Source organism: Ixodes scapularis, unplaced genomic scaffold (assembly GCF_016920785.2).
Source record: "Ixodes scapularis isolate PalLabHiFi unplaced genomic scaffold, ASM1692078v2 PGA_scaffold3__209_contigs__length_174095766, whole genome shotgun sequence".
NCBI lineage: Eukaryota > Metazoa > Arthropoda > Arachnida > Ixodida > Ixodidae > Ixodes > Ixodes scapularis.
Genome location: NW_024609868.1, coordinates 8,808,865 through 8,836,173, shown reverse-complemented (window position 1 = coordinate 8,836,173; position 27,309 = coordinate 8,808,865). Strand labels below are relative to the sequence as shown.

At 44.6% G+C, this 27,309-nt stretch overlaps 1 protein-coding gene across 9 annotated transcripts in view; it reads left to right on the top strand.

Annotated features, from left to right (window-relative positions):
* Positions 1-6,238: 6,238 nt before the first annotated feature.
* Positions 6,239-27,309, top strand: part of LOC8039281 (PDZ and LIM domain protein Zasp) — a 66,183-nt gene continuing 45,112 nt past the window's right edge. For 3 of the 9 annotated variants that reach the window (XM_042292227.1, XM_042292226.1, XM_042292230.1), the window contains exon 1: positions 6,239-7,175. In XM_042292227.1, the coding sequence (XP_042148161.1) occupies positions 7,068-7,175 (108 nt within the window). In that variant the 5' untranslated portion in view covers positions 6,239-7,067. The remainder of the gene's footprint in view (positions 7,176-27,309) is intronic. The other 6 variants (XM_042292231.1, XM_042292232.1, XM_042292228.1 and 3 more) reach the window with 5 other exon arrangements.

Here is a 27,309-nt window from a genome sequence, read left to right as displayed (position 1 = left end):
GTCAAGGATGCGCAGTCCTATATTTATGGGTTACCGAGAACATGTCGATAGTCTGGCGTGTTTTGCTTTACAAGATATGCTTTGAAACGAACCTCTGACTCAGAGCGAAGAAAACGAAAAGCCCATTAAATCGTAGCAGTAGATGCACGCACATAATCGATGTCTATATATTTATTCTAGAAGAACAGCCCTTTGCGACCAAGAGAGTCAGCCGAGTGTGGCCTCACCGCTCAGGAATTGTATACTAAATGCTTACTCAGACGGGATAGGGAATTGAAGATCATGCCGACACGAAGAATGTAAAATCTCCGGGTAAACCTCGATTGAACATTCGCGGCCACCAACCGTTTCTTCGACGGGACGGCTAAGAGCAGAAAACTGAACTGCACTAAATTACCAGAGAAGCAGATTTAGGCGTAAAAACTTCAAAACAAAACTAAAAAAAAAATATACATATGTATATATATATACATATATATTTTTTTTTTCTTTCCTTTCGTCTTTGATAAAAGGTGCCGCTTTCATGGCTCGTGGCGTTTTTCTATATTTTTACGCTATTAGCCTTGAAGCGAGTATGAACACGTGTGTGCCGGGATTTGTCACGACTGCTTGGGATGAGCTTATATAAACAAAAATGTTTGCGCTAAATGGATTAGGGAATAATATGTGGAACTGGTAGTGAGCTTAATTTTATACACGCACCGCTTGCCACGGCACCCTTTCAGAAGAAGAGAAGCTGATATTGTAACGGCAACCATGCTTTGATTGCTACATGATGGAACTGCGAATCACTAATAGATGGGAAGCATAGTTCGAATGAATTTACAAATAAATGACACTTCTCGTCAAAGACTGAGTAATTTTGATACTACTTTTCATGACCCAGAGCCTATAGGGCGTGCTCTTCTTAAGGTGAAAGCATTACCTGTCCCATTGAGCGAAAAATATGAGTAAATGACCATAAAAACGCTATTGCGCCGCTCAGTCGTATGCTCAAGGACGGCGCTGTCCTTGGCATTAGTCCTGCGATCGTCCTAGAAGTCATCCTAGACCTCTAGGACGACCTCGCTTGTCAGTACGTGAAACACAAGCGGCGTAGTCGGAGTTGTGCCCGAAAGATGGCCATAAAAATACGTCATCAAGCGTCATCATACGTCATCAGCCTGATGTTACCGCCGGAGCGCCTTGTGCGAAACGTGGGCTTCAGACTTCATCTCTGCTCGTTGTGGGCTTTGTGCGATGTACAGGGGGGCGACCACGTCTACATCTGCCGCCTCGACATCGACGGCAGCGTCTACATCTATGGCAGCTTCCGCAGGCAAACGTGGCCGCCCACGCAAATATGCCACAGTCTGCTTAAGTGTCATCCTCTAGACGTCGTTTTCGACGTCGTCTTCTAGGCATCGTTCTGGACGTCGTCCTTAAGGTCGTCCTAGCGGTCTGCACGTAAGCAGCCTTATGTGTACTCGTGCGCACAGTCTATACTTGTGCGCACAGTCTATACTTGTGTATAGACTGTGTGCGATGAACAATCTCTAATAATGCTAAATACCCACACAAACTGTATCCGGAGGGAAGGCAATTAATCGTTCATATAGTTGAAGGCCATGCAAAATTATTGTCTCCTATATCATGCGACCTTCAATATATGTCGAAAGAAAACTAAAAAAAAAAAAAAAATAGCAGCAACCTTTACTTTTAAAGTCTCACAATGCACGAAAGGTACTTTTTAGGAGCGATTTGAGCGATTGTTTTAAATGTTTGAAAGGCTTTAAACGAACTTTACGGTAGTGAAGACCCTGTACTTGTATAAATTTTGAGGAAACTGAGTCTGTGTTTCACGTGACCAGAAGAGGAGAATGGGAAAAACATCAAGTGGGAAGGGAGGGATGAGGATGGGCACTGTAGGAGGAGGGAAAAAATAGGGAGAGAGAGGGGGTTTGGAGAGAGGAAGGAGGAAGAGGCGGGGGAGGAAGATGGGGAGAGTGCACTGTGAGAGGGTGAAGAGAGATGGGACAGGGCTAGAGGGACGGGAGGAAAGAGTAACGAATTTCTCGGCTATATTTAGCGGGGAAACTGAATTGCGGTATAGGTCACATGACGTCAATTTTCCCTCTAAATTTAGCGGACAAACTGAAGGTATGTTTATGTCACGAGACAAAACTTTCTAGCTAATCTTAGCGGGAAAATTGAATTGACCCATAGGTCACGTGCCGTCAATTCCCCAAGGTGTATAGGCCACATGAAACCACGTGACGTCACATTGCTCGCTAAGTTTAGAAGAAAATACACGAACGGGCGGACGGACGAACGGTCTACATTTTTGGGATTGGGGGATTCCATTGAAAAGCTTTTCATGCTTCGAAAATTGAAGACTATAAACATTTAGTACGTAGCAGCGAAAGACAAAGAATGCGCTTAGTCGAGCTGGAGAGTACTTGTTTTTTAGGCATGCTAAAAGTACGTTAGCATATCTACACGTCTGGCACTTAGAAGTCTTTAGAAGTCATCGGTTATCCGAAAAAGTTCCGCGTTGACTTCACTGGTTCAGTCGATGGGAACGTGGAAGGAAGCAGAAAACCAGCCTGTTCTATGATCGGCCACAGCAGACGGGACGAAATACTATACCCGTAGAAGATGTAGCGCGACTTCAGTTGCAGTTTAATGAGCATTGGAAGAATGGAAAGATAAGGGAGCCCCCTTCTTTTGCGGATACAACGCGGAAGTATTGTAGCAGAGGTCAACAACACTGCAAGCTCCTTATTCGCGCGACCTTCACGCGGTAGGAAATATTCGACTCCCGGACGTCGCAACCAGATGCCGTGCGCAGCGCCGCAAAAAAAGATCAAAACAAGAAGTTATGCTGGAGGGTTGCTCCATTACAGATTTCCGATATCGCCCATGTTAATTGGGCGCGTTCGGATTTCCTGTCGCTGTACGCGAGCTGTGTAAACAAAGGCACGCGCAACATGTGGAACTGCCAAAAACAGCCTGACTATATAATATAGTGTCTTGTAACATAAGAAGAGAGGGAGAGTATGGGCCCACAAAAAACAACGTTCCGCTCCATGCCCAGTGTGGAAAGACGCATTGAGCATCCGCTAGAACTTTTTTTTGTTTTGTTTTGTTTTTCTTTTGTGGCAATTTCGGAAGCGTGCAGACGAATATTTTTTTTCTTTTAGTTGTGCAAAGTAAGGAAATTGCTGCGAGTTTATTCGGTTTCTTAATGACGTCATTTCTCTCAGCGAATTCGGAGCCGAGCCTCTTGATCATCGTCATAATTTACTGATCCTTGCACTGATCAGGCAAGTAATGAAACGCTTTTTTTTTTCTTTTTTGGCGAATATCTTACAGTCCTGTTCAGAATAGATGTTCGAAGGAATTTTAAATACGCTATTTTTCTAGTTGAAGAGGGAACGTGGATGTTACATTTTGCATCAGAACTTGGACTAAAACACGGTAAATCTACAGAGCGCCAGGTAAAATCATGTTCTGTTCTTACTTAGTCGAGGGCGTAAGTCTTTTTATGTCAGCCTGCATAATGCGGTTACACTTTTCATTATTAGGTCGAAGATGGAGTTTGCTTCTGTTGTATGGAATTCTATGCGGAGAGCAAGTCGTCTGCTTCTTGCGCAGGAGTTGCTGTGACGTCAGAATGACGCCGAGCTCTGATTGGGTTCGATTGAAAGGATAGTGGGTACCCAAGCAGCACGGATTTTGGCCAAGCAATGGCCAATGTCTGGCGATGGTCTTTTGGCCAGTGGCCAGAAAGTGGCCATTCATTGGCCAGTGCTTGGCCGATGGCTGATGGTCAGTGGCCATTAGCCAATGGCCAGATAAAGGCCAGTCACCGGCCAGTCTCTGGCCACTGTCTGGCCACTTGGCCAAGGACCATTGCCAGCCATTGGCCGATGACTGGCCAACTCCGTGCTGCTTGGGTAGGCCTCAGTGCTAGGTACCTCGAGGTCTACCCACTATGTTGTTTCAATAAGCCAATAAGAGCTCAAGGTTTTGACGTCATCGCAACCTCTGTGCAAGGAGCAGACGAACTTGCGCTCTGCCTTGGGCGCACGCACCAAGAGATGATTGATGATATCCAGAAGCGTTTCTTTCGAATTTTTTATGATCAGTATGTCGGTCGCACAGTTTACTTTGAATATAGGCGATACTTAGAACAACTTGGTTGTTCTACCTTTAATGCTAGACGACGGGACAGATGTCTTATATTTCTGTTCAAATGCCTTCACGGAGTAATTGATTGCATGATCTAACTTCAGCGATTAATATTCATGTTCCGAGACGATTCATGGGAATTTCTCTTACATTTTATGTCAATCAAATCTTCCAAACTTGCCCCAAGACACAGATTCGTAACTTGTATAGTAATAGCATTGACGTTATAAACCCATATTTTATCGCGTTCAAATTTTTCCTTAATAATTTCCAGAATTAGTGTTCCCCTTCTTGCTATATATATATTGTGCGTCATTACAACGGTAAAAGGCTGTTCATATGCCCCCACCCAAAAAACAAAACGAAAAAAAAAAGAAAGGAATAAACAAGCAAACCACAACAACAACAAATGAACGAATAAATCTTTCCTATAGGTGACTGTGCAATTTGTTTTTATTACCTTTATGAAATTTAGAGCTGACAATAAAAATTGTTTAATGTAGAAACATAACGATTATCTTAGAATACTCAAAATTCTCGCAACCTTTAACGCCTTTGTTTTAAAACCAAACACACAAAAAAAATGTATAGTTAATAATTATTTACACCATAATTCGTTTCTCAGGATCCATCAGTTGCATGATTACTGTTTTCTTTTTCTTTGTGAACAGAGATCATGAAGTATCAGTAGCACAGTCCTTGTGTAGGCTAGGAAGGACAGCTGTTTTCCCCAATATATATATGTAGGAGATATAAAATATAGGTGCTTAAAGGTAAACATAAGCTCGCTATTCTTGATAACCGGCGATTGTTAATCGTATTTTTTTTCTCGCATAGAACCACAACGTCCGCGCCGCATTTATGTGCTCCCCGTGAAGACGTCGACTAATCGAGAAAAGCAATCGAAAGCGGTAGAATTAGTGCGTTGGACAAGATACTCCATAAAAATAGTCAAGATAAGATATAAAATACCTACTTCAGAAAGTATTTAGAATTCTACTCAAGTTACTTTCACCTCTAAATACGTTAAGTAGAGTACAAATGCTTAGAAGTGTAATTCAAGTACTTTCTAAGATACTTCCGCATTCCATAATTCCGTAAGCAAGGTCAAAAATAAAATGATAAAAAAAACTTGTGCCTTTTCTTGCTGCTTTCTTTTTATTTCCTTCTATTTGTTCCTATTTTGCACCTGCCTATTTAGCCGTGGGTTGTTTTTTGTTCTGGGTTCGGCAGTTTCCGCTCCAAACTTGCAATCGGTTCAGTTGATCTTCAAATTTTTTTGAAAGAAAAATGTATTTGAGATTATGAGTACAAGATCAGATGTACTTGCAAGACATTAACATGCTACTGAATGTGTTTTATATGCAGTATTTATGAGTAGAGTATTTGAGACAGGCACAAATCTGGAGCATTTAAAGTCTCGAATTCCACAGACCGCATAGAACATTCCAATAATCGCCTTCTGTGGGCTGCCGACGACCGGTTTGTGGAACGCTGACAAAGTTTGCGCAGCAGCAACCCAGTGATTCAGCAACTCTTGCCTGGCTAATAAACGCTAGTAAGGTGTCCAACGTCGGAAAACAGTGAAACAAGAGCCGCTAACGTCCCAAATAAACTATATATTTGGGAGGTTAGCGGCTCTTGTTTGGTACTGCTCGTTGCGTTTTGTTTATCTATGATAAACAAAACGCAACGAGCAGTAGCTAGTTCCCAGGACCATCGTCCCCCAGTTTCTGAGAAACAAAACCTGCACCCACGTCTGTTCCCAGCGGGGTGGTTCCAAAAAATCGTGCCCAAAACGGAGCTGTTGCCTGCCAACAGCTCCGAGAAAACAATTGGCCACGTACGGCTGCATTTTCGACGTTTCCTAAAGAGGCAAACACGGAGCACGGGGTTGGACGTCAGTGCTGCGTCAGTGTTCGGCTCCGACTCGTCTCCACGCTGATTGGACACGAGTCTGAGCCGAAGGCTGACGCAGCACTCGTGTCCAATCCGTGCACTGCGTCTGCCTCCCCGATGATAACCGAGCGATACGTACTCGAAGAGCGAGCGGTCGCTCCCTTCCGATACGACACGGGGGAACAGGACAAGCACGAACCGGGTACAGAGCCGAACGGTGCAACAACGGCTTATCGGGCAAAAAGAGCTAGCGCTAATAAGAGCGAGGCCCAATCTCTTCGAGGAGTGGAAAGAACTTGACGTCACCGAGGGAGGCCTCTTTGCGCACGGAACGCGGCGAGCTTTTTTTCCCTCGGCACGGCGCGGTCGAGAGCGAACCTCCCCGTTCAACCGACGACGCCGGAAAGCAGGCGCTGCTCACTCACTCGGCCGAGCGCGAGATCGCCGATTCGAAAAGAGGCAGCGGCACAACTGCGGAGAGCGACGCAAAGGATCGCGTAGCCGCCGTCGTTGTTCGTCCTGCGTGTCTGCTCTGCTGTGTCCACCGCACGACAACGTACGGCGGTTCCGTCTACCCCCTCCACAACAGTGTGTGTGCGCGAAAAAAGTATTTTTTTTTTTTATAACGTCCCCGCCTTTATTTTTTTTTTCTTCCCTCCTTGTTTGTACTTAGCGCTGTTTTTGTTTAGCCGCAGTAACTTTCCCCCTTCCCTTTTTTGTGCGCTTCCCTTTCTCGCGCTCCGTCTCCTTTCCCGTTGTGAACCGAGGCGGCTCACGCGACGATCCTCTGATCAAACGAACGAACGACCGATCCTCGAGTGCAAGGGTGCCCTTTTCTGCTCCTCCGGCGCCTCTTTTTCATCTTCTCCGAAGCGGAGGGACTTTTTGAACTCACAACTACGCTCTGTAAACTTTTTTTTTTTTTTTGCATTAGAGGTTGTTTTTTTTGAGCGAAGGAAACTTTCAGTGAGGAGTGTAGGGAACAGGATTCAGCCATGGTTGACTCGGTGATAACTGTGAAGCTACAGCGCGGCGAAGGAACGCCCTGGGGGTTTCGGCTTTCCGGAGGCAAAGATTTCGGATTTCCACTTTCCGTCCAACGGGTGAGTCTCTCTTTTTTAATTTGTCTTTTTGTCATAATGGAGTGCTCAGAAGATATCTTTATAAATGAGAGTACTGCAGTTTTGTGTGTGTGTATATACGTGTGTCTGTACGTGTGTTGTTAGGGAGTTGCTGAGCTTTTCGTTTGCGCCTTTTGAGTCAAAGGTGGTTGGCAGTGAGTCAGTGGAGTGGCCGACTCGGTTTCTGGCCCGGACGCACAAAACGGGTTTCTAAATCTGTCCGCTGACGCTCTCTCGAATTCCGTTTCGAGGTGTCTGGGACGTCCCGGGTTGGGTTGTTGCGTCGTACTTCCTGCATTCGATACTCTCTGAAATAGCAGAGATGAAAGAACATATTAACCTAACAACTTTTTTACTCTCTACCTCGTGTTATGGAATAAATTCTGAATTAAGCTCAAATTTAATGCATATAATCTCATACTCATCCTTATGCGCCTTTCGAGTATATACGCAATCGAAAGTTGACATTGTTCCAGCGATTAAAAAAAGAAGGGGAAAAAAAGAACAGGCAGTAAGATGTCTTGACGGTTAAGACGAATCAGCAGTCAGCCACTGTTAATAGTGAGATCTCTCTGAGATAACTTAGAAAACTTGCCGTATTGGGAGTTACACCTTCTTTCATAATGCACGAAGGATTAAAGACGCAAGAAGAGAACCTCTTACAGTTTGAAATTGGCGCTGCGTACTTGGCGCGGGAGATTTGGTTCCTAAGCTCACGCAATCCTGCCGGTTTTGCTCGAAAAAGCATGTTAATAGTTCAGGAACAGGATATACACACCTGTAATAAAAAGGCTGAGTGCGCAGGCAAGCTGGTAGTAGCTAATCATGCCGTTTAAGGCCTAAGACTGTGGTGCAGGAGAAGAAAAGAAAAAAGCTTTTAGTCGAAGGAACAGACACAGAAGGGGACGTCTCAAACAACGTATCAAACCCAGAGTTGAGTTTGAGACATCTCAGGTATTAAACAACATGACGATTCTAATATATTATCTTTCTTTTGTCTAGTAAAAAAAAAAAAAAAAAGGCATGTTCACAGGTGTTCGAAAAACGATCTTCGATTTTGCAACCTATGTAACTTATGCATGACAGTACTAAAGAAAGGTAAATACAAATTCAAGATGCCAAGAACTCATTCACGTTCAAGTAACATTCGAGTTCACTAAAAGGGTCTAAGCTGCAGGAAAAATTGTGAACAGATATGTTCCTGAGCTGTTGTGCTCGTCTCATTTCCGATATTTAAAATGAATGATGACCGAACGCACGGAAAAAGCAAATATGTTGGGCAGCGAAACAACATGTGGGAATACCTGAAATTTTTCAAAAGCGAGCAGCCTCATAACGGATGCACATGGGTTTTTACGATCTGTATTTTGTCGCCACGTTCAGGACAGTCTTTGGAGGCATATATGGCTATCCTCATTGCCGGAATAAGTTAGATAGGTCGACGAAACAACAATCTGCGCTCGTTTATATAACAAAAAAGGAAGTGATAAACAAACCAAACGTATCGTGAAAAAGACAAAGCTAAATATAAAAATCACAAGAAGTATTTTGATGTCCTTCAGCTGAAGAAGTCTTAATTCTTCAATATAAATTTTTCAATTAAAAAAAGTAGTTTGGCCGATCTAAATTCATGGCATTGTACAACCTGCATTAAGGTTCTCGCAATATATGCGTGTGAAGATTGAGTATGGTGCTTGAGCATTCCAATCCAAAAGCCTCTGATCGCCCAACGCAATTAAATGATAACAAAAAAGATGTCATAAGAATTGACGATAAACTATCCCAATTCAAAGACATAGTCAGATTATAAGACCCATCGATAATCACGCACAGACTTTTACGTATCCACTCCAATCAAGGCCGAATATACATAGAACTGTCTGAGACAACGAGTTCATTATATTCGGTGCAACGCTGATAGTCATCTTACTGGGGCATACTTCGTATAGTTCTGAGTCACTGATTATATAATGAGAGCAAAAGGGGTGTTATCTATATGAATGGAAACGACAGTTTTTTTTTCGCTAAATACGTGCTTGGGCGATAGGGTATCTGAAGCGAGATATTACAGGATCACGTGTTTTTGTGAATTCTCGTCGCCGAGAATTTGAACTAGGGCTGTGCGACCAGAGGTTCAAATCGAATAGCGCATTGTCTTTCAACGCGTTCAAAGTTCAAGGACAAGCCACGACACATTAGCAAGTTTTAGAATAGAGTTATAGTAGATAAAAGCTTTGAGGATGCAAAGAAATGGCGTCGTCACCACAGGGTCTGCGTCAAGAAAAACCGCATTTTAGATTGGTGCATGTTGAGGACGCTACTTCTTTTTTTTTTTTTTTGTGCGTAACCAAATTTTGTTTTACGCTATTCTAAAAAAAAATTATTGACTCCTCTTGCAATGTTGAGGGTAGGAACGATGCAGCTCTATTCGATTCAAATAAGTATTCGCACACCCAGAAAAAATTACGCATGCTTGGCATGTTAGAATAGAACAGCTTCGTTTTCTTACGTTAAGAATAAGGATGGTTCACACAACACCGCTTTCTTACGTTTTCTTACGTTACGTTTAAGTCAAGGAAACATTCGTGTCACGAATTTCGCGTGCCAGGCTATCTCCCTTTTACTAATAGCCACGCTTAATATGAACCACAGATGTCCCGATGTCTTGTACGTAAGCTTTAATAACGTACCGTAACGTTACGTAACGTAACGTAACGTAAGAAAATGAAGCTGTGAGAACCAGGCTTTACGTGAAAGGTTCTTAGGTACACCGTCCGAGTTGTCCGTACCTTGTTCTAAAACTTTAATTTTATGCGTGTAGGAACGTAACAGTTTCCTATCGCCTTCGAGATTTATGGTTGTACTGTAGTCGGTGACAGGTGAAGAAACCAGTAAACGTTTCGCCTCAACAGCCTGCTTTCGGCCTTTCATAACAGTTCGTCGCTCGCGCTGCCAAAACCAGGCGGAAGACAAAGAGGGAGTTGTGGAGGCATCCACTGGGTTTTTTAACCTGTCACCGATCATTAGTTTTAGTACATTTTGTATAAAATACATGCAGCGCAAGTGCACGCGAGCGCAATGAAAGGTACGTCATATTAAGTGAGAGGACAACTGCGCTCTCGTCGGTCACACTTGATCGAACATATTTCCAAACTTGGCACGTGTTCCGAACGATGCGGTGGTTCGACTTTAGATGCCCAAAGGTCATGAACCGGAGAAATATGCATCATCCTTGCGTACCGAAGAACGATAGCGCAAATTAACCACGAGAAGCATCGAGCATCTTCGCCCGGCGCACCGTGTCACGAGTCGTGTCGTACGCCGATAAATGAATTACTCTCTTCTACGACGAATACCCCAAATATTCCCACCATTAAACAACCAAAATGCGTGCACGTTTTTTTTTTGTTTTTTTTTCCGGAACTCTCTGATTTCCGCTTTCGCTGCGCATTATTCATGATGACGTACGTAGTCGGCGTGCGTATACGCTGTGGCATCTCAGAAACGAATAGTCTAGGATTTTCGCGTCTCTTTGAATTGCAAGTTTCCGCATGCACCCTTATAGCTGTATAGACGCTTTTCGCGTATTTTATTTGTGTCGCGTGTTAAATGTCGCGCGTGTCAGGCATACACGTACAACGAAGCTTGCGATCTTCTGACTCGCCGCTTGTCCGAAGGAAGGGCCCAGGTCATGATGGATGGTCGCGTATTTCCCGAACCGACGTTCGGTGGCTTACGCCACCGCGGCTGTGGAATATGCACGCTTTTTCCTAACTGGAAGTGTGCCGCTCAGTCGCTTCACCACGATATCGTGCGGTCGGTTTTTCGTCGTTGTTTTTTTACATAAAGCATTTACAAAACGTGAACAATGTCTTCGAAATGTTTAGTTTCAGAGGTACCGATTCTTCGGAACTCGGAAGATTCGCACGGCAACCGTGCGAATCTTCAAAAGGCGCGTGTGGTAACGTTGCATTCTAAAACAGAGCATATTTATTCTATAGGGTTGTACCTAACGCCGTTATTTATAACTCGATAGTTTTTTTCTTTAACAAAGTAACAACAATGCTGTTTTTTTAGCAAATAAAGACGAGCCACGTATCGTACTCTTGAACCGCGTGGCAAGTAACGGACTTTAGTAGTCAGTAAGGATCACCTGCAAAAAAAAAAAAAAAAAAAAAACATTGTTTCTGCGCCGATGTTTTACGCCACGATTCAGAAGTTCGGAGTGAATAAGACTGTGACAGAGAACGGAAGCAAGCAGTACGCCATCGACTAAATGCTTAAAATTCAAATGTAACGTAGAAAAAGAAAAAAAGAAAAGCTTGTTACGATTAAGGTAGGTTAAGGTGTTATCTTCTAAATTCTGTAAAAAGTAGCTTAGTTACATTTTAAGCGCGATCAGCGATAGGCCCACCTTTTTAGTAATTTATAGATGTTTTTATATATTTTTGCTTGTCTTTTTTTTTATTTCATTTTTGGTCAAGAGAGGGTAAGCGCGATAGGCTAATAGCGTTCTGAAGTACCTGCGTTAGGGAAGCAGGTAGCGTAACATGTCTCGAAAGCTTCAAAATGGAAGGGTGCTTAAAGACTAGAGTTTTGGTAATCCAAGCGTGTGCCAAATACTAATGTATTGAACTGTAAAATATATATATATATATATATATATATAGGTAAAATAAAAGACAAGAATGAGTCACCGTGGTGGAGTTACCGTCTACCGAAACCGGTCTGAAGCAAATAAAGCGACAAATAACAATGACGCCATAAAAACAAAAGAAAAACAAAATCTGGGATGTTTAGGATGAGGCGCAAAAGGATTGCGCTTCAGGTATGCACCACTAAAACGGAAATACCTGACCGCTGAACAAGTCCCGGCAAGTATGAAGCCGGTGCGGGAGTTTAAACGTAAGTTTACATGAGAGCAGTGCCCTCCTGCACCTTATCATACGGTTGATGTATGGAAGAAAACAAAATTAGCGCGGCCCTAAGCGGAAAAGAAACTAGGGAAAGTAAATGAGCAGTTTTGTGGGTGATGGGAGTTAGTCCTCCTAAAGTCGTCTCCATGGGTGGGCCGTTCAGAGGAAGGGCACATTAGACAGATTCGCCCAACCTAGTTTGACGAGCCGAATCACCGACGAAAGACAGATCATTACGAAGTGCTGCCAATATAGCCACGGGGGGTGAGCTATCACAGGGCATCTGGCCACCGTCGTGATATCCTACGCGTCAAGTTTAACGAAATAAGAGAGTGTGCAGGCAAGATGGGGATAATTAATCATTATGTAACACCCGACACTTTGGTGCGTGAAAATTAAGAAACTTTCAAGGCGATGAAAAAGACAACAATAGGAGATTGGCTGAACAGACGTTCTCCTACCCTTGTCTTCTTGTTTGATTTAAAACTTTTTTTTTTTTTAACTTTCACTCACCAGTTTTACGCGTTGCCCTAAGTTTGTTTGAATTAAATTTTTATTCTATGGTTGTTGTGTCCAATCAATAGCTGAATAAATAGAAAAAATATATGCCATTGCTTTTTTTTTTGGCGGTGAGTTTTTGTTTTTAAAACGATTTTGTTCAGGGCCTCCACGTTTAGGAATGTGCAAAGCACGTATAAGTAAGAAATATTTTAGCTTGAGTTTTGCTTTGAAATAGTCGGCATCAATTGCTAAACAATGACCAACCCTAAACTTCTCTTTCATCGTCGCATTCGGGTGTGCCGTCAGTCAAATAAATGACTTCTGACAACGGGCACTCCATTCCATCCGTACAAATATTAAACTTAGAAAAGGACAGGGATTAACTGGTAATGCAAAATAATATATTGGACAAATATTTCAACGCGACACATTGAAAGTTGTATGTAAACACATAAAGAGGACGGCAAATCTTCCCTTTAAAATGTGCCAGGGGTGCTCTGGGCAGATGAAATAATTTACTTCTATGCCGGATATCTAAGCCTTTCTAGTTAAATATACGATTATTCTTTTTCTTCCTTTTTCTTTCACGCTATCCTACCCCGAGAACTTTGTTTATGTGAAATGACGTTCATGGCTTCAATACCCTTCCATTATCCCTCCTGAACTCACAATAACGTAACGGCTGACCTTGATTTGAAACACATTGTAAACACCTGCAAAAATTTATGGGACAAAAAAATAAATAAAATAAAACGCGCCCTTAAAGAATGTCGGTTAAAAACGGACGTCAGTAATTTTCGTGCTCTCAGCGCCAAACAACGGTCGACCGGAAACGAAGCCAGCCTTCTGCGTAATATTTTGACCCTGACAGATCCATTTTCAACCCATTGCGTGGGCAGGGAACAAGCAAAACGCAGGAGGGAAACGAAACGCAGGAAAGACGAGCAGCCGGGCGTTCCTGGCGTGTTCGTCTGTGTTTATTTTCGGAGGCCATTTTCGGTCCCGGGCCCGTCCGGGTGCTGCAACGTCAGCCGCTTTTGAGCGAAATCCAAAGTACGGCCATCGCAGTCGGCTAGGAAGGCGCTCTCTCAACCCGACATTGTCGGCACCGATTCCTTTGGCCGCAAAGGCTGCTTCACACTGCCCCGTTTTCTTACGTTACGTTACGTTACGTTACGTTATGTTACAAAAACTTAAGGCTCTGTTACTCAGCAAACGCGGCGCAGGGCAGCGCAGACAGACGCTGATTGGTCGCAGATATCGAGTTCCTGCTCGCCGGCCAATGAAAAGCGCTCGTTCTGCGTTACGCTGCGTTCGCTGCCCTCAACATCGGATTATAACAGAGCCTTTAAACGTAACGGGAGAAAACGGCTTTGTGTGCACCAGCCTCAATTACGTCTTGTTACACGTGCTACTTAAGGAGACCCAGGATATCTATTGCCTGCGCGTCTAGTTACCCGCGAAACACTCATAAAGCCAATCTCTACGATCTACGAAATCAGCTCAGCGAATGATGAGGCGGAGCATCCATTTAGAGCTAAAAATGAAGTTTGCGCTGTGGCACTATATACGCAATGCGAAATCGTCATGCTTGCATTGCGTAATGCCACAGCGCAGAATTCATTTTGAGCGTATGACGCTCGGGCGCATACGCTCTGAACTATTTTTGGAAAGGAAACTGGATCTTGAAAAGTGCACTGAACGATACAAGGAACGCGAATTTGTCGCAAGACGTTAATTGAAAGCAAGGTACAGGTCAATTGAAGTAAAACTGAGCATTTTTGGGTAGCCCCTTGACAACAATTATAATAAATTTATATTTTTTTTCAAATTTTGGTTAAAATAGTTTTAGTGGTCTGACTATTCCTTAACGTGTTTAATGCGTGTGCTCATGAAGAGCTGATGCGAGGCTAATGATGCATAACAGAAATATATAAAATTAGTCGGAAGCAACTTAAGGGATAAAATCTGAGTTATAAATGTCAATACCAGCTTTACCGATGGTTTTATATCATGTTAAAATTATGCGACTGCACCTCACATTTTGGAACATTACTACTTCAAAGAAGTTGAGGGGTTGTAAAAATTAGTAGGAGCACAAATCTCGACATTAGGTCGCAAACTGCAATGATGCTGATTTTAATCGCAAACTTCTCGCTCTGGTTCACCGCGGGAAACGAGTCTACGTTCTGCAAACTTGGTAGGCGTCCAGAAGACACCCTGCCACACAGCCTAGCACCATTGCTTGTAGATTTTCATAACGCACAAACAGAAATGGGCGTCATTTGAAGAAAGTTTCAGGGTCGCTGCAATTACGGGTAATTAGGTTGCGCCAATTCAAGATGCGCAACGCTGCTTCACTTCCTAATGAGGCTCGTTGTTCTTATAGTTCGCACACTTAAACAGCTGCAGGGACGCGGGAAAGTTGTCTCGCATCTTGGATGCTTAACGATGAGGCGATCGTTGGCTCTTTACCTTTTCTCAGGAACTCTACGCGCTTGCGACACGATTCGCATAAAAACCACGCCCACTCCCTGTCTTCTTTTGAATTCGTCGTGAATGGATTGCAATTATGCACCTAACGCTGTGCACTTCAAGGGTACGTGATTACGAGTAAATAGGTCTAAGTGCGATTAATTAAATGCTATAAATAGATACTTAATTAACCCTTTGGTGTATATTTGCGTGGTCTTCTTCCTCCATTAATTTTTAATCTTAGAAATATGTCTTTCGCTTTTTTTGTTAGCTTGTGTTTTTATCTGTGAAACTGTTGCTTACAGCTCTTACTTTTACTTTGCTTGCCTTTTTTTATATGCTTTGAAATACAACTCAAACAATTACCACGACTAGATTAAAAAAAAAAAATATTAGGTACAGCCCAACCGAAAGAAAAAACCAAAGCTGGCAAGTTCTCCCCATTATTAAACAAGGTCATTTGAGGACCCCCCCCCCCCCCCCCCTTAATACATATTGGCAACTTTGTTATCATCCCTAAACACACAAACTCCGACCTAGAGACAGTCAACAGACAGTAGCGCACTGACTCCCGGCTCCCTGCAGCTAAGCGAACATTCCCAGATGAGGTGATGCTGGTAGGGTAGGCTGATGCGAGCACTACCCTGTCAGTAGCACGCATTCGCCTGGCGTATTTAGCGTCCTCTACCGCCCACGCATCCAAAGTGGTTCCAAAGCGGCAAAGAATTGCGTCAGACGAGGCGGCGTGTCTTGCCGTCGGATATTGCGATCCTGCCGACAGACCCTTTTCAAAAGTTCGCGCCAACGCCTGTCCGCCATTGCTCGCCCACCTACCCGGGGCACGAATTGGGCACGAGTGTGACGTCAGCATTCGGCGACGACTCGAGTCCAATCACGCAGTTCTTGACCGAGCAATGGTGACCGCCAATGTTGCTCGATGAACTTTTGAAAAGGGTGTGTCGGCCGTAGAAAAAACTGTCGAAAAAGGTAAAGCGGACACTAGGGTCGCTGTCGTCGCGGCGTCCCATCTCCTGTCTGCTTTTGACTGCAGAGCGACCTGCAGCGGAACTGACGTCCGCCGCTTCCACCTCCGCGGCAGTGACACCGCCAGGATCGCGGCAGTCGCCGTCATGAAACTTCTATGACGTCATAAGGCGGAAAGCGAGGGACCACTTTTTAGGACGCGGTAATTCTGCCTTTCGTAGTCGCGTTCCAGGCTCCACACTGGCACTGAACCGCGTTCCACGTGCGACAATTAAGGAGCCCCCTTCAGCGGGTTCGTTGAGTGGAAGGCAAATAGAACGTGACACTGATGCGAAGCAATGCTCTACGGGCTCAGCTCCGAGTCGCGGGCCCTGCCCGAGGCGTGCGGGGCGCGTTCTTCGACAGCGTCACTCGGCGCCGGCCGTGCTATTCCAGGCGCTCCTAAATATAAGAGCCCTCCTTGAGGAACACGGCCAGGCCGTCCTCCGAAGTCAGGAGCGGCACCCCCGAACGGGGGCTTTCCATGGAGTTCCCGGGCTGCAGCAGCGCATTCCCAATTTCCTATTATCTACGCAGACGCGGGGGAGACCCGGCGAATGCGTCTCTGGGCAATACTGCTTATGTGAATCAAACCTTTCCACTTTCCACTCTTTCAGTAGTGTTCTGAACCCCCCAAAAATAGTAGGTTTAAAATAAGAAATAATAATAATAAAAAAAAAAATCAGTGTTAACTCTTGAGTTTTAAAAGCCAAAAACATGAATATGCCACCACTAGTACGATATGACACAACATGCTGTTTAAAGAATGTGTCGTAGAATTATGAGTAAATATGGTCGCCGCTTTAGAGTTGCTCTATTCAATCCCAAAATCAATGTCATTTCGGAGGAAGGAAGATTACGAGAAAGGATCAACGAACAAGAAGAAAACGACATTGACTCAAAATGTGACCGTGGGATCGGGCGTCGTTTCTTGTGTATATTTTCAATGAGAGGCAGTGTTTTGTGTACTAGGTAATGGATTGAACACGAAGGACAATTTGCGACGAGGAAATTGTTTTCCCGTGAAGGATTTGCCATTGGAGCGTTCGCAGAAAAGGTCAATCTGAAGCGAGCGCAAGTTGCAACCATCTTCGCTCGGAAACCCATCGGGGTAGCGGCTACCATCATCGAATGTCGCTTTTTACCACGTGAGGCTGAGGTCACTCGAGGTCGTGCCGGCATTTTATGTCGGAAACTATGCCGCTCGGTCGACTGGGATGAAGGGCCGTATGGTCGGTTTCTACGTGGGGAGTTTGATCTTGAACGTTTTTTTTATATTTTCCTTTTTCTCCAAATCGGAGATCGTGTTTCTTCAACGGAAATCCTTTGAAGACGGGATGGCAACCGCGGTGTCAGGAAAGGCAGACGATAAGGAAAGCACGCCTACAAAATCGTGTTCTTGCGCTACGCAAAAAGAAAAGAAAAAAAAAAAGAAAAAGAAGAATAAAATTGCCGGGAAATTCAAGATATAAATATTATTGTGTCAATGTGCAAGGGGATAGGAGTGGCCAGGGCTACGCATGTACCCGTACCACATTCTCCGAAGTCAGAGACAACTTCACGCTGGTAAACACAGTTACTCAAAGGAAATGAAAAGAAAATAGCGTAGCAATGACTGATCTTCCCTTACTTCTTTAAAATCAGCAGTGACAATATACCAGCCTCGTGTCAAAGTTACAAACTCAAAAATGCATTTAATAGTGTTTCTAGCCAATCTATGCAACGGTTGTCACGAACCCTCGGAAGTGCTGTCAGTTATAAGGTCCCGGCACATTCTGTCGCGAGGTTTTAATTGACACGGCTGTTAGATCACGGCTTTCGAGGAACAAAACGACGGCATAGCATTCTGTGTATCCGAGCGTAATTTATGGGTTTCTATTTAGATGAAGCATAGCAATGACAGGCGTTCTTTTTTTCTTTTTTTAAGAACGACATATTTTTATTGTTGTCTGGTATAAATGCCTAGACTTAGTTCCCTTTGCCTCCATTACACTTGTCGAACACGTTTCAGAACTCAGCGTTCTAACGTGCCCCCGAGCTCTCAGTCACCTCCTCTCCCTCCCTCAGTTTCTAGGTGGATACCATTGTTTTATCAGGGCCCTCATGTAATATATATATATATATATATGTATAAACTATTGTTCTCCCCGGCCTCTGTTCTTAGCAGTGCCATCAATGAAAAGGGTTCATAAAGAATTATTGCGGAAGATCACAGGAGGCAACAAGCTGTTTTTTATATGAGGTTCAGTTTTGACAGCTGTTTACTTTCAGACACAGCCGAAGGAGATAGACATTATAGAATTATATGCACTTTTAAAAATTTTCTTGAAGTTCAGGGAACCCAACTGCAGATCACATCGGTTCTCTAATCTCCTCGTTTATTATATTATTTTCGTTTGTTTCAAACGTTGTTAGGGCGAGTAGTTTTCACCTACATTTCATCTTTTTTCATAAGAAGGTTTCCACGCTCAAGGTTTGATTGCTTTTGAATTGATGGACGCTAAATCAAAACACCAAAAACCAAAACCCCAAAATAGCCCCTCCAAAAAAAAAAAGGGAAAAAAAGGAAGACGAGCGTATTTGCATTTGAAGGGGTCAGAATTGCAACTATTAAAAGAAGGATGGACATATGTAATGTTCTGTATTATTTTGCCAAGTATTTGTTCTACAAAAATGAATTATGAACCGTATCCTAATGCCATTATTTTATTTCTCAAAAAATTATCTTGAGATTATTTAATGAAGTCCTTGAACGTAACCGGTGGTTAGCCAATTTCGTGATTCAATACTAATAAACAATAATAAAACCACAAAAAAAAAACACCTGAGAACATAACGTTTTTTTACAAAAAGAAAGTCTAGGGTGCATAACAGTTCAATGGCGCGAGTTTACAATTTCAGCGTGGGAGGGAAGCACACATCAAACGCAAGAACATCGACAATGGCAGCTGCCATAAGCTTTCTCGACGAACGCTGCATGTTGTTGTCAAAGAGTTTGCGTTCATCGTGCGGTTTCAAGCACTCTTTTACTTAGAACCAACGGGTTGCATCTTAGGATCAAAATGAACGAACGTCTCTGGTTCGGTGGGACTATCAACACAGTCCGGAAACCTCTCTTTTCGATGCCCTCGGAGGGAGAGAGACGCTCCGAGGCTTTGTCCGACAGTGCATGACGCGGCGGTTTCGTCAAGGTCTCTATGCAGATGACAAGCTCCTCTAAGAACCCATTTGGGGTCTCCCACCCACGTATGCAAACTCTCTTCCGTATATCGCTCTGTGCACGAGTCACTGAGCACAGGGACCCCAAGAAGTGAAGGTCGCAGCTAAGCACCGTACGACGTCAACAGCCATGTCGACGCAGTGACGCACATACGTCAATTCTTGGTGGGTCAGGCGTTCCGCGTTCTTAAGTGCTTGATGAGTGCGGTAGGGACAAAGACTGCCTTTGTCTCCACTGCAGTCGTTGAACGTTTTGGAATGCTGAAGCCAAACGTCGGACGCCGGTGTTCCGCGTTCTAACGCGTTCGAAGAGTGAAGTGGAGACAAAAGCAGCTGACTTTAGGTCTACCTAGAGTCACTGAATGTTCTCAGAGTGCCGAATTCCATTTACTCTTCTTACCGGAAGTAAATCCCGCAGAATCCAGTTCTGATTGGCTGGTTTAGGTCGGGGCGGAAGTTATCGGTGTGCCATTTTGTGGATCGGCCCAAACCAACGTTACTAGAACACTCAGTTGGGAAACTCACCGTCGAAACCTGGGCCGCTGGCGTCCACCGAGACCGAGCTAAATACGACAACAGCGCCACTCTTTATCATGTGTGCGTACTGTGGTCACTTGAGCTTTTAGAAAGGAAATTTTTGCGTAAAAACAAACAGAAAAGGTTCTTTTTGTGTGAAATTTATTGGAGTTTAATACAAAATGGAGGACGCGTGATGTTTTTAAAATCTTTAGTTTGCAAGGCTTTGCGGCACAATTAATATTGTTTTTGTACAACCATGCCTCAGCGGTGCTTTCAGGCAGCGCGTCCCGACCTAGGTGCATTTTAACTTTGGTAGTACGACGCGGCGCGTCCGCTGGGGAGACGGGGGTGGCACCCCTGTAACCTCTTCCGCTGTATCTGTTCCGGCCCAGCATGGCCAATTAAAGCCAAAGTAGACGTCACGTGCAGTTCATGGAGTGGCCGCTGCGGGAGAAATGGCGGCGTTGTGTTCTCCATTAGCTCGGTGCTCGAGGACAAATCGGGGACACTTTTTCAGAGCAGTCTCTATGGCAGTTCCCGAACTGAGTGGTTCTAGTAACGTTCGCCCAAACCAATACAAAACGTATATGAAAAGTCTCCACGTTACGACGGCTAAGGCGAGTTAGGATCAAACGAAAGCTGCGTTAAAGTTTTCCAGTTTTTTATTCTTTTTTTTTTTTATCACGTAGCTGTTAATCTGGTTCGCCAAAGAAGACAGCCGGCTCGTTTGCTCGCTCCGGTTGCGATAGTGCAGCGTTTTAAACTCTACGCCACAGACACTGAGCCTAATAGTCAACTTCGATGTGTTTCGAGGAGAGAAAGAGAGAGAGGGAGACGCGGCAGCGGGGAGCAAATCAGGCACTGCTCAGAACGAAGGAAAGAACTTTAATAAAAATAAACCAGCGTCGTCACAGGCCAGGAACGTGGATTGAAGATCTCAGACGAGAACGAACGCTACACTGTATACGCGTTTCGCTTCGACCGCACAGGGCAGTGCCATGTTGGGGATCGCGACTGCTGCGCCGCCACTCAATTCTGAAGCCAAGCTTGGGTGTTTCGGTACTCTCAGAGCATTCAGTGACTCTAGGTGTACCTACTAAGCCTTCTAATTAGAGGTCAGCGTTCTGACATCTGGGCGCGCTCTCGTTTCCTCCTCTCCCTCAGCTTCTCATCAGGCTACGCTACTCGTCAGAGGCATGCGCTAACAATAACTCCTTTTCAATCGCACAATAATTGCTTCAAGTACTCTTTTTTTCCGCGAACGGTAACTGATTGGAATAGCCTTTCTGAAAGTGTCGTTATGCAGCCATCATTATCTTTATTTGAATCCCTTCTAAATTAGTTTTGTCCCTCTGAAAAATATTTGTTCGTTTGTTTCTGCGACTTGTTTGCTATTTTGTATGCCTGCATGTCTTGTCAATCAAGTGTATACCCACCTGCTAAAATCCCTTTCAGGGGTTGCAGTATCAATAAATAACAATAAATAAATTCTCGGCGCATTGTTTCGTGCGAAAATAAGAGACTACAGTGTGCATTCAGAAGGAACGAAGTCGGTGGCTCGTGTATTTCGTTACGCGAAAAGATGTTTCAGTTCGCATTTGCTCATATGATGCTAGTTTTTATACTTATTCGCTGACAGATTGCAGAGGACATGGTGGGTAAAATTACGAAGGCATTTGTCGCTTCGCGTTTGGCTCCATATACTGTCCCTAACGGGTGACCGATGCGATTATTTTGACTCTTCAATAATTGTGAGACGATCGGGGCTGACCACGTCAGGCCGAAGTTTGTAATCGGGCACCATCAGTGGGTATAGTGGTTCTGGTTTTTGATGATTTAGATATTAATACAGTTCGACGCCGGGTACAAACGCCCTTGGTTCTCCTGATGTAGTTCATTTCAACACGCGCTGCTAAATGAGTTCTTCAAGACAAGTGCAGTTAGAGAAAAAAGCCGCCTGCTCACACTCACTCACAAACATGCACGCACAAACACACCCACGAAAGCACGTGAAAACATACTCTCTCACGCGCAAATGTGCACACGTATATAAACGCCTACGTACGTACACACGTAGGCATTAAAGATAGGCAAATACAAAGTAACAGTCCAAACATTCGAAGCATTACAGCTATAGAAAGACGAAACTAAGGGGACTGCATGCACTTATATAACATTTTCAGGAGCTGCAACGTGGCTGATTCGCTTGCAAACATACGTGCTATATAAACTGCGCAGAAGCCTCCATATTTTCAACGCGTAGGGCCGCGCGATATTAACGTGCATAATCCGGTGGCCGCCTTGGAACAGAAATTGCTTTCCTGGTTTTCTTTCTCTTCTCATTCATTTTATTTATTCACTTTATTTATTGCTCGTAGTCTCCCCCACATGCAACAACTCGGCTCTAAAGTTCCCCCCAAGGCTAAATACGAGCCTCTGAAAGGCTTCCGGAACCTCGCCATTGAAAAGTCCACAAAGACGCACACGCTTTGCGAGACACCCGAGAGAGCGCGCCCTCCATAGTGTCCCCGCAAATCACGCAACAGAAAAGAAAAAAGAAGCAAAATAACGTTTTTGCGAAATCTTTATTAAAGTAGGGCATAACTTTGGCGAGGGTCGCATTGTTAAAGTGCGAAAACAAAAGCATGATCCGTAAACGTTGACACGAGCTTTGGCGTTGGCGTCCGAAGATTATGGGCGCGATACTCGTAATGTATTCTCAATGTCGGCGATATGACCTCGTGGCGAACGGCGAATGAAAACTGTGGCGAGAGTGGGTGGATCTGTGCTGCACGCCGCGAGCACTGCGTTCGGCGCAGAACTTGTCTAGACGGGGGAAAATATGGCGCTGCTGGGGGCGATCGGCGGCGAATCTACGGCAGCCCCGATATATAGTTGTTAGGGCATTCGGTTGTTCTCTTTTTTTTTTGTTTGTATTTTGTTTACACTAATCTATTGGCTGTCGGGGCGTCGCACTGTCAGTATCGTAATAATAACGCCCACGGTAGCGGAATGGGAAATGGGGCCAGAAGATATACACCTCAACGGTCAACCTGAAAAGAAAAAAAAGAAAAAAAAAAAAAAAAGAAACTTGTCTTTGTCATTCTGGAAGCGGTGATTTACTCCTAGTGCCTTGGCGGGAAACAATCTTTCTTATTATCGCGTGGCCGTTTGCATTTATATGGGCTATCAAAACACCTCGTTTCTCATACAAAGGTGGGTGGTTGTTAAAAAAAAACAAAAACAGTAATGGGATTTTTCTGTTTTTTCTATATGACGCAAAGCTAGTGATAAGACAAATGAAACAAAACCCTTCCCTATAAAATACAATAAAAGCGTGTCTAGTTTAAGAACTTTGATAAAACTAAGCTGAAAATTCATAGAATTATTTGAATTGTGGTTTAAGAGATATGAAAATTTGAAGGAGAATCCGTCGATAAAATTACATGTTCAATTTGTGACTAGAATGGAGAACCAAGGAAAATTGTCCACCATGTCAAACAGGACTTTGCCTTGTATTGTGGTTATTCAGACAACATAGATAGAATGTTCACAATAGGCCAAACAAAGCAGTTTCCCCTCCATAGTATCGTTTTTGTAGAAAGGCTGCGCTAGTCGTCGATTTGACCGAAAAGGCGGCTGCTAAATATCACTATTGAAATTGTGTGATGCGCATGGTAATAAAACATGCCATTCAGGGCTATTTACTATCTACCTTTTTAAAAAATCTGTATGAACGTCTACGAATTCTTTTGCTGTAAACTTAATCAAGAAAAACAATGCACATTGAAAATAAGTAATACGTTATGGACCGAACCCTACGGGCAATAATGCTCGCTAATTGCTAAGCAGTGAGAATATGAGTTGCCAAACTCGGAACACAGCGAGTCTCTGACTCAGTGTGTACCATATATAATTAAGAATGACACGGTATTTTATTTTTAATAAGTCTGTGGACTACCTAGTTGTGAAGCGTAAGACGTGGCTTCTTGTGTTCTTGCTTTCCAGCTCCCGATTGGCTTTTGGCCGCTCTCATCGGCTAATGATTGGCTGATGCTCGGGCCTCGCCACACTCTGCGTTGCTTAAGCTGTCAGCGGCTGCGTTTACGGGGAAACGACTGTAGCGCCTAGAATTTAGAAGGAACCAATCACAGGCGCCCAGTTTCTCGCCCCCCCCCCCCCCTTCTTACTCTACTACCCTATCCCAATCTTCATATCTCAACTTGACGCGCTACGGCCACATCCATGTGTCAGCGGCTATACTTGGTTTCAGCTTAATTACAGATTCAGCCGACCTTACGAGCCATGGTGGCATCAATCGGACAGCGTCAAAAGCGCGCCATCATGGTGTTCCTCATGTTTTTGGGTGTGTTCTATCATCGCTGAAGCCATCAGAAAAAAAAGGCCGAGTGACTTTTGCTTTTCACGTTTCTTGATTGATACCATTAGATCGTAGCGTGACTACGTCTGGACCTAAGCTGAAACTAATGGTGAATTGGCGTGGTGCTTTGAGCCCCATATTCACCCAAGTAAAGTATAGCTGTTTTCTGTCACGCCGCTACGGCTGCTCTCGGGACGGCGAACGCACAGACGCTTCCCCTTACTGCGCAGGCGCCGTGCCAACACCTGGTGTGGATAATCACGGACTTCTTTGGGGACAGCGTGTTGGTCTATATTGGCGACTTCCGCGAAATCGACAGCACCAATAGCTGCTAAAACAAAGGACCGACAGGTTCGCTCCCCAGCCTTCCCGAACGCATGAAGAAACGACGAAGCCGCGAAAGTAGGTTAAAAAATCGCGCGGTGAAAATCGCCAATACACGTCCGCGCACGGGCACGCAATTGCACGTTCGCGTCATCGCCTTTCCCTCGAAGCGCGGGATCGGGAGCCACCGTGGCAGCGGAGGGACGAGCGGACGTCCAGCCACCCCGAAGAACGAGGTACCGGCGCGAAGACATCTCCGTCTACGCACCACCTCCCGTGGAGGCCTCGCGGACAGCCTGGGCCCATGGGGGGCCCCCAACGGGGGTTTTTACCAACGAAAGCGACACCAATAGCGGATGAAAACGCCGAAAGAACCGGATCGAGAAAGAAAAGAACAGCCAAGAAATCCTCGTAAGATACAAACGCACGCAGGACGGGTCGAAGCGTAATCTACGGAGACAGGCTGACCAAGTGCCCGCGTGTCGCGAGTCGCGACACAGAGGGACACCTTGGGGACGACGCGTCGGGCAGACTCGCCCACTCGGCGGCGGCGTCAGGTATAAGCGGTCGTGCGGCCTGGTTCACGGACGAGTCCGAATGTCGCCAGCGACATCGCGGAGCTGCTCCGCCGTGTTGTTGAATGCTCGTAAATTTAGAGATGAGAGCGGGGAGAATCGGTCGAAAAAGAGCGTGGGGGAGGTCGGCTCTGTCTCCGGGCAGGTACCCCCGAGTTGGACGACGCCCACCTTTGACGGACTGTGTGGGGCCTGCTCTATCCAGGGAACACAAATCAGGGAGTGCAGACACAACCACGTGCTTCGTTTTTTTCCCCTTCATTTATGCGTTTCTAAGACACGTTTTTTTCTTACACGTTAGACGAGTTGGATGTGAGCATGTTACAGCGACCATAGCGAGAAACCACAATAACGAAACCGCGCAAGTTGAATGTGCAACGACTAGAGAATGAAAGAGCTAAAGTTTCTAGTCCGATCTAGCAATCTAGTGTCTAGTTAGTGTCTAAATCCGATCTAGCGTGTAAGCACCTAAATTCTTAGGTTGCCAGCGTGTTTGGACGTATCTGGGGGTATTGAATCGTTTACAATATCTGTTGACATGTGATGATGGCACAAGTTATCGTGTCCCTTTTCAGCGACCACTTTCTAACAATAAAGAAAATAAAACTGACTTTTCTGTAAAATGGATTCCAGTATATTAAGTCGTTTAACTTTAAGTACCAATGCCAGCTTGCAACGGCGGGTGAGGTTGGTTTAGCACGTGACCACGGACCAATTGGACATCCATGCGAGGAGAAACCAGGCAGAAGGAGCAACGCAGGGTCCATGGAACGATTGGACATCCCTTCGAGCGGAGGAGCCACCAGGCAGGGGAAACGTCCTAGGGTCCATATTGTAGAAGAGTCCAGGCGCTGCATGACTGCAGTGAAATAATGCGTCGTGGAATCTAGAAACTACTAGCTTTCGAAGACCTTCGCACGCCATCCACGAGGAGGCGGGTCCTTCTCCCTCTGGTTTCCTCCAAACTCTAAACGACAACGGGTGTGCACAACGGTGCCTCTTTCTTTCGCGTTGTTTCGGAATGTTGTTACTCGGCACAGTTACTTCCGAAACGCCTTAAGTGACCGAAAAAAAAAAAAGCAACAACAAACAAACAACAAAGATTTAGCTGCGTTTGAGGGGACACAAGACCAAGGTCAGGCGTTCGCGTTTGCCCACTTTTCCTCGCATTCTGCGCAGCGGATGCTCCTCGCCGCTCTACTGGAAGGCATCTTAATGTTCCTCTCCCACGTAAAGGAGCGCGGCAGTATTCGTTTAGTTCTTGTTCGGAAGACGTCACATGCGCGCGCTTATGTGTGCGCGAAAAAATAAGTGAGTGTTCTGAGAAGCGTCCATCTACAGCGCCTTGCGTATGGCTGAGACGAGAAAGCTGGACGGAAATGATAACTGCCTATGGGGCGGGCGTGCTTGGTATACCGTGTGGCTGTTCGCCGTGCAAACGGCCGGCGTCTCGAAAGCAGAACTGGCTTTGCCGTTCAATGCTGCTCGTACGATACAATCGGGGGACTGATAGAATGTTCAAGAAAACCGGGAAGAAAAAAAACAAGACGAAGTGCATTACGGGGCTAGCGAAAGCAATCTTTTTTCCTCGCGGATGATTGACGTGGAAAAACGCTGTGCTATCGAATTACATTCGCAGAGCCTGAATCACGTTCAAAAATTACAATAATAAAAACCGTGCTGTATATTTATTTTTAAAAATTTTGAATTCTATAATGCGCGTTTTAGAAAATGCAAGAAACGCCAATAAATTAAATATGTAAATAGTGATAGACTTTAATGGCCAAATCTGAAACTCCACGAACTAAATGAAATGGGCTTGAATATTTTTACTACCATTATATTCATCAATATTATACAGGTTTTACTCTTCGTTTAATAAATAATATTCCTGCGTAACCATTCTAACCACTGACAATACCTGCTAATATTTGCCCAACACCTCTCACGGAGACGTGACGCGTCAGAAGGCAACCAAATCTGAGAGGTAGTTATGGCAGTTGCAGTGTTTACGCACATAAGAAAACGTTAATAACGTAAAGCATACACGCAGCCTTCTTCTCCCATACCACCATTTAAGTGACTGCTGTACAGAAATGCCAATACGCTTATGGTGTTTAGGGGCGCGCAATAAACATCAACATCAAATGGCATATATAGCCCTTCTTAAAGATGACTAATCA